Source organism: Chiloscyllium plagiosum, chromosome 23 (assembly GCF_004010195.1).
Source record: "Chiloscyllium plagiosum isolate BGI_BamShark_2017 chromosome 23, ASM401019v2, whole genome shotgun sequence".
Taxonomy (NCBI): domain Eukaryota; kingdom Metazoa; phylum Chordata; class Chondrichthyes; order Orectolobiformes; family Hemiscylliidae; genus Chiloscyllium; species Chiloscyllium plagiosum.
Window position 1 is genome coordinate 56,358,490 of NC_057732.1, and position 16,933 is coordinate 56,375,422.

A 16,933-nucleotide genomic window follows, 5' to 3' on the forward strand; every position below is an offset into this window, starting at 1 on the left:
TGTCTGTCTGTCTGTCTGGGTTGGGGGTCGTGAGTGTGAGAAAGTGTATGCATGAGTGTAAAGTGTCTTAAGTCTGTGAGGGAGTGTATGTGTGTGTGTGTGTGTGTGTGTGTAGTGCAATGGTGGTCAAAATTCATCCTGTTAACTATTTCTCTCTCTACAGATGCTACCAAACTTGTTAATGTTTTCCAGCAATTTCTGTTTATATTTCATCTCCTGTAGCTGAATATTTGATTGGTTTTGTATTCTGTATCATCGATATTACAAACTATGCCATGTTGTTTAGGAATAAGTGTGTCTGAATCATGATTGAAAATATACCCCAAGCAAATAGACTCATTATTTCAACTTTGTAATTTATAGATACACTCAGCATTTTAGAAATGCTTTATGAATTATTTTTATGTTAACACAGAGCTGGTCATCTATTAGGAAATTACTTTCACCATGATATTTGATTTTGAGTGATATCATTAGATTGGATCAGTGAATCGACAGTACTATAAGGGCTTGAAGGTTATCATTCAGATGAAGTGTTCAAAGGATGAATGACAATACTCTTCTGTCCATGGGTTGTCCATCCTGTTTGTTGATGTGGTGGTACCTTGAGTACATCTGAAAGAGCTGAAAATGTGTTGCTGGAAAAGCACAGCAGGTCAGGCAGCATCCAGGGAACAGGAGAATCGACGTTTCGGGCATAAGCCCTTCTTCAGGAATCATCTGAAAGACCCACTTATCAGCTATTTCTCAGGTATCCTTTTTTTGGAATATGTCACTAATATAAATAATCCCATCTTCTGACAGAGCCCAAGTTTGTTGCTGCTCACCTGATTGCAGACAATGATGACAGAGATGATGACAAAGTTTACTTTTTCTTCACTGAGAAAGCCCTGGAGACAGAGGGAGGTAGCCCTGCGCACTATTCCAGGGTGGGAAGGCTTTGTGCTGTAAGTAAAGATTGTGTGATTCCAAAATTAGAACAAGATAGCTATGTTCATCACTATTCTCCACTATCTCCCCTCACACCAAGCTGAAGACCAACCCCCCGATACGGAAATAATCCCACGCACATCATTTCACAGTTAAATTTTGTCATCTAATTTAGAGTCAAATGTATTTTTTTTAAAGAGAACAGAAAGGAAATGAAGTCATCACATCATTAATTTAGTACAGATCAATAGAGGTACATAGAACATAGAACATAGAACATAGAACAATACAGCACAGAACAGGCCCTTCGGCCCACGATGTTGTGCCGAACTTCTAACCTAGATTAAGTACCCAGAAATGAAGTCATCACATCATTAATTTTAGTACAGATCAATAGAGGTACCATCACCAACTGGAAAAACATTTTAACTTGTCTACATTCTGTGCCCAAAGAACTGAAACAAAACAAAATCCAAATTCAACAAATACGGTCCCTCTCGTTCGTAAATACTGAAGAGAAGTACTTGTTCAAGACCTAACTGGAAAAACATTTTAACTTGTCTACATTCTGTGCCCAAAGAACTGAAACAAAACAAAATCCAAATTCAACAAATGTTACCACCAGCTGTCGCTTCATTATCTCATTTTCAAGCTCCTGTCAGAAACTAAACAGTAAACAATCTTTTCCATGTCTGTTTTTCACTTTGTAGAAAAATAACAAAACCTAACAAAAGTATCATACTAACTGTATTTATGGGGATCAGTGCTTCCTTCAGAACTTTCATTGCTTTGTACTTCAGAGCACAAGGAAGATGACCAGAAATAAGCCAATCATCCCATCAAGCCTGATGTGCCAGTCAACTGGACCATGGCTGATGTGATCGTGAGCTTATTCTCCATTTTCCTGTCTGTCTCCCATAATGTTTGACTCCTTGTCAATGAGTAACTGTCTACCTCCACCTTGGCTAGCTCCCACTGCTCTACCCTAAGAATTCCCAATCACTAACAGCCCTCTGGAGGAGAAACGTGTTCTCAATGGGAATGACCAGCGGCTCTTGTCTAATGGGATTTCCCCTTCCAAAGTCCTTGATTCTGGGAAATGTCTCTGCTAAAGTTCCTTCCTGGGAGGAGGCAGCAAAGACTCTGACAAGCTCTCCACCTGATTCCCAGCATCTCCTTTATATTCCACTCCAAGAATAGCTTATATCTGAGTTTCATCAGTCATCAGGCATTCAACAACAACAACTTATATTTAGCTAGCACCTGCAACATAATGAAATAACCAAGGTGCTTCACCAGAGCAATGTTAAGTTATATGGGATACTAAGTTAATTAGGAGAAACTAGATGAAATGACCAAATGATTCATCAGGGAGGTAGGTTTTGAACGGCATATTAAAAGAGAGGTGGAGAGGTGAGGGAGGGTATTTCAGATCCTGGCCCCTAGGTAAATGAAGTCACAGTTACCAATGATGGGAAAGATATTATGATTTACAATGCATATGGCATTTGAGAGGACACAGATATTTTTGAGAGGTGTGAGGCTGGAGATGTATTTGTCAAGGAGCCAATGTAGATCAGTGAACACAGAGCGAGAGTGAAGCATGCTACTGAATAGGCATTATCCAATTGCTTTAGAATGAGCTCCTCACAGGCAATTGAAACATCATGTCTCTTCTATCCCAAAGTCAAAACCTGGTTTGAGCTGAGAGCTTATATACTGTCACAGGATGCAACTGAATTGCCACCTTTTTTCAAAGGAGGGGAGCTTAAAAAGCAAATGAGAGAAACAAAGATGAATTATGAGAAAAAACTGGTAGCGAACTTCAAGGGGTGTCCCAAAGTCATCTCTAAGCAGAAATAGTAAAAGTGGAGTAGGAGTGATTAGGGCTGAAAATGTGTTGCTGGAAAAGCGCAGCAGGTCAGGCAGCATCCAGAGAACAGGAGAATCGGCGTTTCGGGCATAAGCCCTGCTCTGATCTCCAGCATCTGCAGTCCTCACTTTCTCCTAGGAGTGATTAGGGACCAGAAAGGGGATTTACATCTGGAGCAGGAGGGATTGTTGAGTTATTAAATGAATAGTTTGCATCCTTCCTTAAAAAAGAGGAGAATTTAGACCAGATCATGATGACTAGGTTCAATATTGATAGTAGACAGGCAGGAGGCTGGAAGAACATAACAGGCCGGGCAGCATCTGGAGGTGGAGAAGTCGATGTTTCAGATGTAACCCATTTTCAGGGCTGGGGATGGGTATGGGGGTTGCTGCAGATAAAGGAGGTGGCGGGAGCAGGGTGGTGAAGTGGGGCTAGATGAAGACAGTTAGAGCGTATGACCTGCTTGGTCAATGGGAGGAATGATTCCAGTTGGTGGCAGGGAGTGTAAGGGATGGGGAGGGGCTGAGAAGGTAGTCGGGAATGGGGAGAGAGGTTATTTGAAATTGGAGAACTCAATGTTGAGTCCTCCAGGCTGTAAGCTTGCCAGGCAGAAGATAAGATGGTGTTCCTCCAATCGGAGCTCTGATTTGTTTTGGCAATGGAGGAGGCCAAGGGTGGTCATGTCAGAAAGGGTATGACTGGGGCAATTGAAATGGACGGTGACTGGGAGGTCCAGTTGGCCCCTGCGGGCCTGGCTGAGATGCTTGGTGAACCATTCCCTAAATTTAAGTTTGGTCTTCCTGATGTCAAAAAGACTGCATTAGGAGCACCTGATGCAGTAAACTAGGTTGGACGAGAGACAGGTGAACCTCTGTCTCACTTGGAAGGACTGTTGGGACCCTGGATGGAGATGAGGGGGTGGTGGTGGTGTTCAACAGGTTTAGCATTTTGTCTGGTTGCAGGGGAAGGTACCTGGGGGAACGGTGGTGAGGGTGGCATGAACTAAGGACTGTCAGAGGAAACGGTCCTTGTGGAAACCAGAGAGGGGCGGGGAGGGGCAGATGTTCCTGATGGTGGGGTCTAGTTGGAGATGGCAGAAGTGTTTGAGGATAATGTGTTGTATGCAGAGACTGGTGGGGTGGCACCAGTGAGGACAAGGGGCTTCTATCTTTATTGCAGGTTTAGAGTGATGGAATGGGAATGGGAGTGGTGCGGTGTAGGGTTGTCTGGGTGATGGAGGGAGGAAAAGCATGTTGTTCAAAGTAGGATGCTCACGAGTGGAATGTCTCCTCATCTGAGGAGATGTGGCAGAGGTGAATGAATTGGGAGAATGGGATGGAGTTTTGCAGGATACTGGGTGGGAGGATGTGTAGTCCAGGTAGTTATGGGAGTCAGTAGGTTTGTAGTAAACATCCGTCTGGAGACTCACCAGAGATGGAAATGGTGAGGTCAAGAAAGGGGAGAGAGATGTACGAGATGGACCAAGTAAATTGAGGGTGGGGTGGAAGATGTGAATGAAGTCAATGAACTGCTCCAGTTCAGCATCCACTTCAATATTGAAATGGCAGAAATGTTCGACAGACAGTTGTACGGTAAGTTGACAGGACACGAGGACCAGTTCAGCCGCCAAGGATATTGAAGGAAGAAATTGCAGAGTCACTGGCCACAATATTTCAGACTTCACCAGAGTTGAGTCAAGTGCCCCAGAAGACTGTCAGACTGGAGAGCTGCACCTAGTGGACTGTCTCAGGGGTCAGTGCTGGGCCCATTGCTGTTAATTATCTAGATCAATGATTTGGATGAGAATGTACAATGATTAGTAAGTTTGCAGATGATACTAAAATAGACGGCATAGTGGACAGTGAGGAAGGTTATCAGAAATTGCAGCAGGACCTTGATCAGCTGAGGAAGTGGGTCAAGAAATGGCAAATGGAGTTTAATATAGATAAGTGTGAGGACTTGCATTATGGAAAGTCATATCAAAGTAGGAGTTTCATGGTGAATGGTAGTGCCTTAAGGAGTGTAGTGAAACAGAGGGACCTTGGAGTTCAGGTTCACAGTTCTCTGAAAGTGGAGTCCCAGGTAGATAAGGCAGTGAAGAAGGCTTTTGACGCACTGGCCTTCATTAGTTAGGACATTGGGTATAGAAGCTGGGAAGTTATGTTGCAGTTTACAGGACATAGGTGAGGCTGCAATTGGAGTGTTGTGTTCAGTTTTGGTCACCTTGTTATAGGAAAGATGCTATTCAAGTGGAAAGAAATTTACAAGGATGTTGCCAGGAGTCAAGGGTCTGAGTTATAGGAAGAGGTTGGACAAGATAGGACTTTTTTCTTTAGAGTATAGGAGCGTAGGGGGAGACCTTATAGAGATGTAGAAATCATGAGAGGCATGGATATGGTGAATGCATTCAGTCTTTTTCCCTCAATTTGAGGAATCGAGGATTAAAAAGCAACAGTTTAAGGTTAGAGGGGAAATAAAAGGGAACCTGAGGGGCAACCTTTTACACAGAGGGTGGTACAGATATGGAATGAGCTGCCAGTGAAGGCTGGTACAATTATGACACTTGAAAGCCATTTGAATCGGTATATGAATAGGAAGAGTTTAGAGGGATATAGGCCAAATGCTGGCAAATGGGACTAGATTAGTTTAGGATATCTGGTCGGCTTGGGGGAAATGGGCCAGAGGTTCTGTTTCTGTGCTGTGTATCTCTGTGACTCTATAACTGTGTTAACTTCTGAGAGATTCTGTTATTCTATTCTGTTATTACATTAACATTCTGTGTGTGCAAAACCCTTCACTTCACACCCCAAGAGAAATCATTCCTGCAGCAATGAGCCTGAACACATTTTCTTCTGAAAATTGCAAGAAAACCTGCCCATCAGCACCTCTTCAGAAGTTGAATGCTCAGAGCAAATCATTTCATCTATTATCAGCTCATGATGAAACAAACCAAGGATTTCTGTCAAATTACAACATCAAAAATCTGTATCATGCTTACTACTCATTAATGTTATTCTTTCTAGAGGATAGGAATCACTTGAAATACATCTGGACTGTATCAATTTACAGTTGAAAGTTTATATCGATTCCGGAAGAAACCAATCACCACCATCTGAATGCTTCATTTAGAGTTAGACCATGTGCAACTACTTGTGATGAGAAATAATTTTCCTGAATTAATTAGCTTTTAATCCTGACAGTTCTCCCTCCTCTATCAGTGCAACTGTAGTATGCATTAATGTACATTACATTCACACGAATAATTAGTTTAATTGGAGAGATAAAAATAAATCATGCTGATGATCCCTTGATGAGGATTGTGATTTTCTCATTTGTTGATATGCTTCTCCTCAGAATGATATTGGAGGACGACGTGTGCTGGTGAATAAATGGAGCACTTTCATCAAAGCCAGACTGGTCTGCTCAGTGTTGGGACCGAATGGGATTGCCACACATTTTGATGAAATGGGTAAAGAATTGCCGGTGACATAAGCTAAATTCATATAATGCTGATAAAATATATGGCAGCATGGGGTGTCTTGTCGTGCAGTGGTAATGTCTCCACCTCTGAGCCAGGAGGCACAAGATCAGGCCCCACCTACTCCAGAGGTGTGTCTCAACATCTTAGAACAGATTGATTCAGAAAATATCTGTATATTGAGTGAAACTTGTATTTTTCAAGCTCATTTCTTTCATGATCTCAGGATATTTCAGAGTTTTTTTATGAGAAATGACATTGTTTTGTCGTGTTGTCTGTATTGCAACACAGCAGCCAATCCGTGCACAGAAACTGCCCAAAAGTGATAATGACCAGATAGCCAGCTTTAGCAATGAGGCATCAGTGTGTGCAAGATGTCGTGGGTGGCACAGCACCAGAGACCCGGGTTCAATTCCCGCCTCAGGCGACTGACTGTATGGAGTTTGCATATTCTCCCCGTGCCTGTGTGGGTTTCCTCCGGGGGCTCCGGTTTCCTCCCACTGTCCAAAGATGTGCAGGGTCAGGTGAATTGGCCATGCTAAATTGTCCGTAGTGTTAGGGACAGGGGTAAATGTAGGGGAATGGGTGAGTTGGGCAGGTCGATGTGGACTTGTTAGGCCGAAGAGCCTGTTTCCACACTGTAAGTAATCTAATCTATTGGCTGGGACAACAGGAGCATGCTAATGAAGCCTCTGTCTGATAAACTGTACACAGGTTTCAAACAGCTTCCATCCACATCAAGAAAAACACAGCAGCTTCACTAAGGTTCACAGCAACTGGCAGACACAATAAAACATGAAGCAGTAATCTGAGCAAATCCAGAAAAATAATTGTAAAACTTTTGGCAGCTGCACAGAACCCATGCAACTAAACTAGATTAGATTTCCTACAGCGTGGAAGCAGGCCTTTTAGCCCAACAAGTCCCATACCGACCCTCTGAAGAGTAACCTACCCAGACTTATTTCCCTATATTTCCCCCTGACCAATGCACCTAGCACTACGGGCAATTTCCCAGGGCCAAATCACCTAACCTGCACAAGCTTTGGATTGATTTGGAGATGCCGGTGTTGGACTGGGGTGTACAAAGTTAAAAATCACACAACACCAGGCTATAGTCCAACAGGTTTAATTGGAAGACTAACTTCCAAAGAACTAACACGGTCATTCTAACAGATGAGTGACTTAACAAACAATCAAGGTATTTTTCAGAGTATAATTTCAGTTACATCACTCTGTAAACTTTTCCTATAAATTCTGTGTCTTAAACCTCCTGATGAAGGAGCGTTGCTCCGAAAGCGAGTGCTTCCAATTAAACCTGTTGGACTATAACCTGGTGTTGTGTAATCTTTTGGATTGTGGGAAGAAACCCACACAGACACAGGAAGAATGTGCAAACTCCAAACAGTCACGTGAGAATGGAATCAAACCTGGGTCCCTTGCGCTGAGGCAGCAGGGCTAACCACTGAACTACCGGAGTGCTGTGCATCAGTTTATTAATACATTAGGTAAATGGGCAAAACTGGGCAATGGAAGCAAGTGTGAGGTCATCCATTTTGGACCGAGAAAGGATAGAACAGGGTACTTTCTACATGGTATGAAGTTAAATGCAGTGGATTTCCAAACAGATCTGGGGATTCAGTATCATAGATCTTTAAAATGTCACACACAGGTGAGGAAAATAATCAAAAAAGCTAATGGAATGCTGACCTTTTTATTGAGCAGGCTGGAGCATAAAGCTGTACATACACATACTGCCTAATTAGACCCCACTTGGACTATTGTGAACAGATCTGGGCACCACACCTCAGGAAGGATATATAGTCTTGGATTTACAAGATTTACGTAGATTTACAAGAATGATACCTGGACTTCAGTGATTAAGTTAAAAGGATTGGTTATACAAATTAGACCCATTTTCTCTTGAATTTAGAAGGTTAAGGGATGATCTGACCGTAGCCTTCAAGATATTAACAGGAAAGACAGGGAGGATAACAAACTATTTGGACTGATTAGAGATTCTAGAACTAATAGGCACAGTCTGAGAATTAGGGCCAGACTGTTCAAGAGAGAATTTAAGAAGCACTTCTGTACACAAATGGTGGTAATGTTTGGACCTCTCTTCCACAAATGGTAGTGCATGCTGGATATGATTAATTTTAAATCAGAGAGATTTTTTGTTAAGCAAAGGTATTAGGGACATGGGCCAAGGGTAGGTCTTTGATGTTAGGGCACAAGTCAGTCATGATCTCACTGAATGGCAGAACAGGCTCGAGGCTGACCTTTTTTCCTATATTCCTGGGAGCTTTCATGAAAGAATACCAGTAAAGCCAGTGTAAGGTCATGAACTGTAACAGGAGTAGGCCATTCACCCCCTCGAGTCTGCATCTTGTATTCCGTAATCTGGATTACAGAGACTGACAACAATGTGTGTGTCCCCATTGCATGTGACTTAATCTAAATCAGAGATTTTTATTTCAGTCATTCTATTTTAAAGGCATTGTTTCAAGATAATTGTGGCAACAATTTTATCTAAAATATTTACAAGCTAAAGAATTGCTGGGATTTATTTAGAAATCACATTAAAACAGAGCAAATATTTTCAATGCCACTGTCTCCTATTTTCTGAATGCAACAAAATAGAGTTCTTAGGACAGAATTCCTTTAATTAAAGGTCAGAATAAATACTATTAGGAAAATCTGGTTCCATAAAATTTTCTGAGATATTTAGGGATGAGCATTAAAAGTCTGCTTCGTCAGTGCTACTCATATCTTGGGGAATAAACAGGGAAAAAAAGCTCCCCATTGCAATAGAACATAGAACATAGAACATAGAAAAGTACAGCACAGAACAGGCCCTTTGGCCCACGATGTTGTGCCGAGATTTAATCCTAATGTAGAATATAGTAACTTAACCTACACACCCCTCAACTCACTGCTATCCATGTGCATGTCCAGCAGTCGCTTAAATGTCCCTAATGATTCTGCTTTCACCACCACCACCACTAGCAATGCATTCCATGAATTCACAACTCTCTGCGTAAAGAATCTACCTCTGATGTCTCCTTTATACCTTCCTCCTAATATCTTCAAACTATGACTTCTCGTACCAGTCAATCCTGCCCTGGGGAAGGACACTAAATGATGGAACTGTGTAAATTGAAACACTTACCAGCAACTATATTCGATATTTCCCATCTCTGGTATCCCTGGAGACAGAAATGTCCTTTACAAACCAGAATAAAGACACACTGATAGGAGATGGCTCAGGGAGCACGGATATTTGAAGCGATGCTCTACATCCCTTGTAATCAGTCACATTCTGACATAATGAGCTCCCAGCTCATGCTGGAAGAGCAAAGCTTATTTCTGATGGTCAAATAATTGGAAAGGACTGCAGGAACCTCTCTCTCATTGCCAGCTTTGAACTGGATTTTCCAAGGAGTGACACTCTTGCCTTTCATTTTTTACAATAAGAGGGAGCTCTGCATTTCTGAGAGGAGATTGTGAACAAGTCTGCCTCTGAACTTTGTCATAGGGAAAGCAACTAGCCCAGATGGTGTCTCTGGCTATGCACTAAGATCCTGCATTGACCAGCTGGCAGGAGTACTCGCTGACATCTTTAACTTCCTCTGACTTCAATGTGAGGTTCCTAACTGCATCAAGAAGATCACAATCATCCTGGTGCCAGAGAAATATCAGGCAACATGCCTTAATGATTACTGCCTGGTGGCTCTGATATTCATTATTATGAAATGCTTAGATACGTTAGTAATGGCACGCATCAACTCCAGCCTCTCAGGTTGCCTTGATCCATGACAATTTGCCTACCATCACAATAGGTCCATGGCAGATGTCATCTCCCTGGTCATACACTCATCCCTGGAACACTCAGATTATAAGGACACCTACATCAGATTTCTGTTTATTGACTTTGGCTCCACTTTGGCAAACACATCTCCAAACTCTGAGACCTAAGACTCTGCTCCCCTCCCTGTCCTTGACTTCCTGACCCAATCAGTAAGAATAGGCAGCAACACCTCAATCACAAAAATCCTCAACACCAGTCACCTACAAAGCTACACACTCAGCCTCTTACCCTACACCTTCTACACTCACGACTATGTGACCAAATTCAGCTTTACCTCCATTTACAAACTTGCTGGTGAAACCACTATAGAGGGTCGAATTTCAAACAACAGGAAGGAAACAGACAGCTGAGTGGCATGGTGTAAAGATAACAATCTCTCCATCAGTGTCAGCAAAATGAAAGAGCGGCTCATTGACTTCAGGAAGCAGAGTGGAGGATACTCTCCTGTCTCTGTCAATAGTGCTGAGGTGGAGAAGGTTGAGAGTGTCAAGTTCATAACAGTAGACATCACTAACAATCTGTCCTGTCCAACAACATTGACTGTTACTTGACAGCCTAAACCTGGATATTGTCAGATCTTGTTGAATTTGGACATGGACTGCTTCAGTATCTGAGGAGTCACGAATTATGCTGAATATTGGGCAATCACCAGTGAACATTTCCACATCAGACCTTACAATGGAGAGAAGGTCATTAATGAAGCAGCCAAAGATGTTTGGGCCTTGGATACTTCCCTGAGGAACTCCTGCAAAGATGTTGTTGAGCTGTGGTGACTGACCTCCAACATCCATGATCATCTTTCTATAGAATCACTACAAAGTGGAAAGAGGCCATTCGGCCCATCGCATACACATTGATCCTCCCACCCAAACCTAGCGCCTGCTCCACCCTATCCCTGTAACCCCACATTTAGCATGGCCAATCCACCTAACCTGCACATCTTTGGACTGTGGGAGGAAATCAAAGCATTTGGCAGAAGTTCATGCAGACACGGGGAGAATGTGCAAACCACACACAGTCACCCAAGGGTGGAGTCAAGCCTGGGTCCTCATGCTGTGAGGCCGCAGTGCCAATCACTGAGCCACTGTGCCACCCATGAATGTGCCAGGTATGACTCCAAACAGGAGAGAGCTTTCTCCCTGATTCCCATGGATTCCAGTTTTACTAGGGCTCCTTGATGCCACACTTGGTCTAAAACAGCACTGATGTCGAGAGGTGTCACTCCCACCTCCCCTCTGGAATTCAGCTCTTTTGTCCATGTTTGAACCAAGGCTGGAATGAGGTGTCACTGAGCAGGTTATTGCTGAGAAGGTGCTGCTTGATAGCTCTGTTGGTGACACCTTCCATCACTTTACTGATGATTGACAGTCAACTTGTAGGGAGGTAATTGATTGGGTTGGATTTGTTCTGTTTTTTGTGTACAGGACATGCCTCAGCAATTTTCCACATTGTCGGGTAGATGCCAGTGTTGTAACTTACTGGAACAGCTTGGCCAGTGGAAAAGCATGTTCTAGACCTCACATCTTCAGTACAATTGCCAGAATATTGTCAGAAGTGTCAGCTACTGTAAGTAAGGTAAATGTGAGTTTAGAGTGCTGATATGGCAGTTTCCTAGTTGGGCGGAGGGAATTGGCTGCCGGCTGGATAGGGTGCCAGCTGGTGAGGATGTAGGGAACCAGAGTTAGGATGATAAGTGGGAAAGGTACAGGGTGCCAGTCTGTAAGGTGGAAACATGATTAATGAATGTTTAGGGTAGTTTGGAATGGGTGAGAGAAATCCAGTCCAGCAGAAAGTGGTGTGACGGAATGTTGGCTCTGGGAGAAAGTGAGGACTGCAGATGCTGGAGATCAGAGTTGAAGAGTGTGTTGCTGGAAAAGCACAGCAGGTCAGGCAGCATCCAAGGAGCAGGAGAATCAATGTTTCGAGCACAAGCCATTCATCAGGAAAGAGGCTTGTGGGCCCGGGCTGAGAGATAAATGGGAGGGGGTTGAGGCTGAAGGGAAGGTAGCTGGGAATATGATCGGTAAATGAAGGTGGGGTAATGGTGGTAGGTCAGAGAGGAGGGTGGAGCAGATAGGTGGGAAGGAAGATGGACAATTAGGACAGTTTGAGAAGGTAGTGACAAGTTGGAAGGTTGGGGCTGGGATAAGGTGGGAGAAGGGTAAATGGGGAACCTGGTGAAATCCACATTGATCCCATGTGGTTGGGGGGTTCCAAGGCATTCTTCCTTCAGGCGTCGGGTAGTTAGGGTTTGGCGATGGAGGAGGCCCAAGACCTGCATGTTCTTGGTAGAGTGGGAGGAAGAGTTAAAGTGTTCAGCCACGGGGCGGTGGGGTAGGTTGGTGCGGGTGTCCCAGAGAAGTTCTCTGAAATGATCTGTAAGTTGGTGTCCTGTCTCCTCAATGTAGAGGAGATCACATTGGGTGCAATGGGTGCAGTGGATGTCTTTGGTAGAGGTACAGGTAAATTTCTGTCGATGTGGAAGGATCCTTTAGGGCCTTGAATGGAGGTGAGGGGGGGGGAGTGTGGGTGCATGTTTTGCACTTCTTGCAGTGCAGGGGAAGGTGCCTGGAGGGTGGATGTGTTGATGGGGGGCTTGGACCTGACAATGGAGATGTGGAGGGAATGATCTCTCCAAATCGCAGATAAGAGTGGGGAGAGAAATATATCCTGAGTGGCGGGGTCTGTTTGTAGGTGATAGAAATGGCGGAGGATGTTGGTGAGGTGGAAGATGAGGACGGGGGGAGGTTCTGTCCTTGTTGTGGTGGAGGGGTGGAGTTCGAGGGTGAAGGTGCAGGAAGTGGATGAGATGTGCTGGAGGGCATTGTTGACCAAGTGGGAGGGGAAATTCTGTTCTCTGGGAAGTTCTATGTGGAACTAGTCCTCCTGATGCAGATGAAGCAGAGGACATGGGAGTAAGGCATGACATTTTTACAGGAGTCAGGGTGGGAGGAGGTGTACTCCAGATAGCTGTGGGACAGAGTGGTTTTATAGTAGATGTCCGTGTTGAATCTGTCGCCGGAGGTGGAGATAGAGAGGTCCAGGAAGGGAAGGGTGTCCGAGATGGTCCAGGTGAATTTGAGATAGGAGTGGAATGTATTGGTGAAGTCGATGAACTATTCAACACCTCGTGGGAGCACGAGCACGAGGTAGTGTCAATACAGTCATTGATGTAGTGGAGGAACAGGTCGGGGCTGGTGTCAGTGTAGGTGCGGAATATGGACTGGTCCATATACCCGACAAAGAAACAGGCATAGCTGGGGCCCATACAGGTGCCCATGGCTACCCCTTTGGTCTGGAGGAAGTGGGAGGATTGGAAAGAGAAGTTGTTGAGAGTGATGGGAGATCCCCTGAGGTGATGAGTTTGTGTATGGTCTGGGAGATGATGGTTTGGTGATGGGAGGTAAGGTTGCATTTGAGGAGGCAGTAGGAGGAGGTGTCCGTGAGTTGGCGCTTGGCTTCAGTGATGCGCCAAACTACCAACTCTGGTGGGGAGGTGGGAGGGATAGGTAGGTAGGTGCCGAATCTGGGTGGGGAGGATAGGTAAGTATGTGTGGGTCTGGTTGGGGAAGCGGGGATGGTATGTGTCAGGTCTGGGGTGAAGAATGGTGCGTGTGGGTAATGTGTCTGCATTGGGAACGTGTGGAAGGGTAGGTGCCGGGTCTGGGGGTGGTGAGTGTGGAGGGTGGATATCGGGTCTGGGGGGAAGTGGGGAGTATGAAGGGTAGGCATCAGGTCTGTCAGATAAAGTTTGGAACTAGAAAAACCTCAGCAGGTCAAGCAGCATCGGGGAGAAGAGATGTTTCAGTCGGAACCTTTCATCAGGTCTGGGGGTGGTGATATGGATCAGATCAGGTCAGATCCAGTGGTAATGGGTGGTGTTGGGTCTGGCTCAGGGTAAGGGTTGAGTTATGTTTCAGGCAGGGCTTTGGGTAGGGTCTGTGGGTTGTAAGTGATCTGGTGGAGATGTAGTTGAGGAAATGTGATGGTACTTGTGTGGTTAGTTTAATAGTTATGCATGAGTTAGATGATATATTTAATAGTATGACTTGACCTGAGTAACAATTTACTCAATTTCACTGGAAGCATCTGAAATCTCCCATGTCCTCCGCCTCACCCATAATGCTTTAACTGGTAGCATCTGTGGGCAGAGAAATAGATAAATGGTCGTTTGTGAGGACCTTTAGGATTGGAGAGTGATCCAGAACAAAAGGAACTGTCTGGGACAGTCTGGAGGACGGGAGATATGTCTTGATGGCCAACAGGCCTGTTAATGAGCATCGTAAAGAAACAGATGAAAGGTGAATGGCTGCATAGCAGCAACTTAATGCACTATGAAGGGATAAAGAAATAAATAAGATGGACTGCAGCAACAAAATGTCATTAAAACAAAAACAGGAATTGCTGGATGAGCTCAGCAGGTCTGGCAGCATCGATAGAGAGATAAATAGGTCTAATGTTTCAGATCCAATGACCCGTCTTCAGAACAATTAAAGATCAGTTAAAATTAATTGGAGGCATATAATCTGTAATTGTAAGACGAGACACTGAGTTGAGAAGGTGCACTGCAATGAGCTGACTGATGAGATTCTTCACTGGAACAGGCCAAGGACAGAATGGAATCAGGATGGAGAATTGAACTGACAAATGACTGGAATCTCAGGAACTTGTCTGCAATCTGAGTGTGTTATTCCACAAAATGGTTACTCAGTCTGTTTTAGTCTCCACATGTATGGGTGGCTGCATTATGACTAATAAATGCAATGAAGTAATTGGAAGGAAGAACAAATAAATCACTTGGAAGCAATGTTCTAGATCTTGTTCATTGAGAAATATAAAGATAACATTATGGATGTTGCATCTGTCAAAAGATCATGGGACCATTTCACGGACAACTTATAACTGGTGATGATAGAACTGAATAATGTTGAAACCAAATTATTCAAAAACTCTTCAGAGAGAGTCTTGTATTGTCATTGTGCATTGCAGTACTGATGTATTAGATCAACAAAAAATACAAAACAGATCCACAGTTGGACAAATTTCTCAATGGGAAAGGCTTCAGAAATAAAGGGAACAAAGTGTCCAAGTTCAGGATTCTCTTAAGGTTAATATTTAGGTTCAGTTAGCAGTTAGGAAGGTAAATGCAATGCTAGCATTCATTTTGAGAGGACTATGATACAAGAGCAGGAATGTACATTAGAGGCCCTGAAAGGATCTGGTCAGACCACATTTGGAATATTGTGGGCAGCTTTGGGCCCCATATCTAAGGAAGGATGTGTTGACATTGAAAGGGATTCAGAGAAGGTTTACAAAAATGATCCCGGGATGAAGGGCTTGTCACATGAGGCGCAATTGAGGACTCTTGATCTTGATGGAGTTCAGAAGGATGAGGGAGTATCTGATTGAAACCTACAGAATACTGAGAGGCCTGGATAGAGTACACACAGAGAAGGTGTTTCTCTGAGTAGGAGAGACTAGGACGTGAGGGCACAGCCTAGGAGTGAAGGGACAATCTTTTAGAACTGAGGTGAGAGGAAATTCCTTCAGCCAGAGGGTGGGGAATCTGTGGAACCCATTGTAACAGAGGAGGCCAAGTTACTGAAACAGATAGATAGGTTCTTGACTACTAAGAGGGATCAAAGGTTATGGGGAGAAGGCATGAAAATAGGGTTGAGAAACAGGTTGAAATCAGCCACAATTGAATGACAAGCAGACTCGATAGGCCAAATGGACTAATTCTGCTTCTATATCATATGCTCATTCATAAAGTCAGGAAGTATGGGATACAGGGAGAGTTGGCTATCTAGATTCAGAATTGGTTGGCTGACAGAAGGCAGAAGTGGTTGTCGATGGAAAGTATTCTGCCTGGAGGTCAGTGTTGAGTGGGGTCCCGCAGGTCTCTGTAGTTGGGCCTCTACTCTTTGTAGTTTTTATAAATGACTTGGTGAGGAAGTTGAGGGGTGTATTAGTAAATTTGCAGATGACACAAAGGTTGGAGGTGTCGTTGATAGTATCGAGGGCTGTTGCAGGCTGCAGCGTGACATAGACAGGATGCAGAGCTGGGCTGAGAAATGGCAAATGGAGTTCAACCTGGATAAATGCGAAGTGATGCATTTTGGAAGGTCGAACTGGAATGCTGAATATAGGATTAAAGACAGGATTCTTGGCAGTGTGGAGAAACAGAGGGATCTGGGTGTGCAAGTACATAGATCCCTCAAAGTTGCCACCCAAGGGTTATTACAGCTACCTAGACAACCGACCGACTCCCACAACTACCTAGACAACCGACCGATTCCCACAGCTACCTAGACAACCGACCGACTCCCACAGCTACCTAGACTAACTGACCAACTCCCGCAGCTACCTAGACTACACCTCCTCCCACCCTGCCCCCTGTAAAAACGCCATCCCATATTCAAAATTCCTTCGTCTCCGCCGCATCTGCTCCCAGGAGGACCAGTTCCAAATCCGTACAACCCAGACGTCCTCCTTCTTCAAGGACCGCAATTTCCCGCCAGACGTAGTTGACAATGCCCTCCACCACATCTCTTCCACTTGCCGCTCCTCCGCCCTTGAGCCCCGCCCCTCCAACCGCCACCAGGACAGAACCCCACTGGTCCTCACCTACCACCCCACCAATCTCCATGTACAACGTATCATCCGCCGTCATTTCCGCCACCTCCAAACGGACCCCACCACCAGGGATATATTTCCCTCCCCTCCCCTATCAGTGTTCCGAAAAGACCACTCCCTCAGTGACTCCCTCGTCAGGTCCACACCC

The 16,933-nt window shown here is 44.5% G+C and overlaps 1 protein-coding gene across 1 annotated transcript in view; it reads left to right on the plus strand.

Annotated features, from left to right (window-relative positions):
* Positions 1–16,933, plus strand: part of LOC122561887 (semaphorin-3E-like) — a 309,586-nt gene that overhangs the window by 225,430 nt on the left and 67,223 nt on the right. The window contains exons 7-8 of the mRNA XM_043714219.1: positions 805–947; positions 6,158–6,272. Coding sequence (XP_043570154.1) covers positions 805–947; positions 6,158–6,272 — 258 coding nt within the window. The remainder of the gene's footprint in view (positions 1–804; positions 948–6,157; positions 6,273–16,933) is intronic.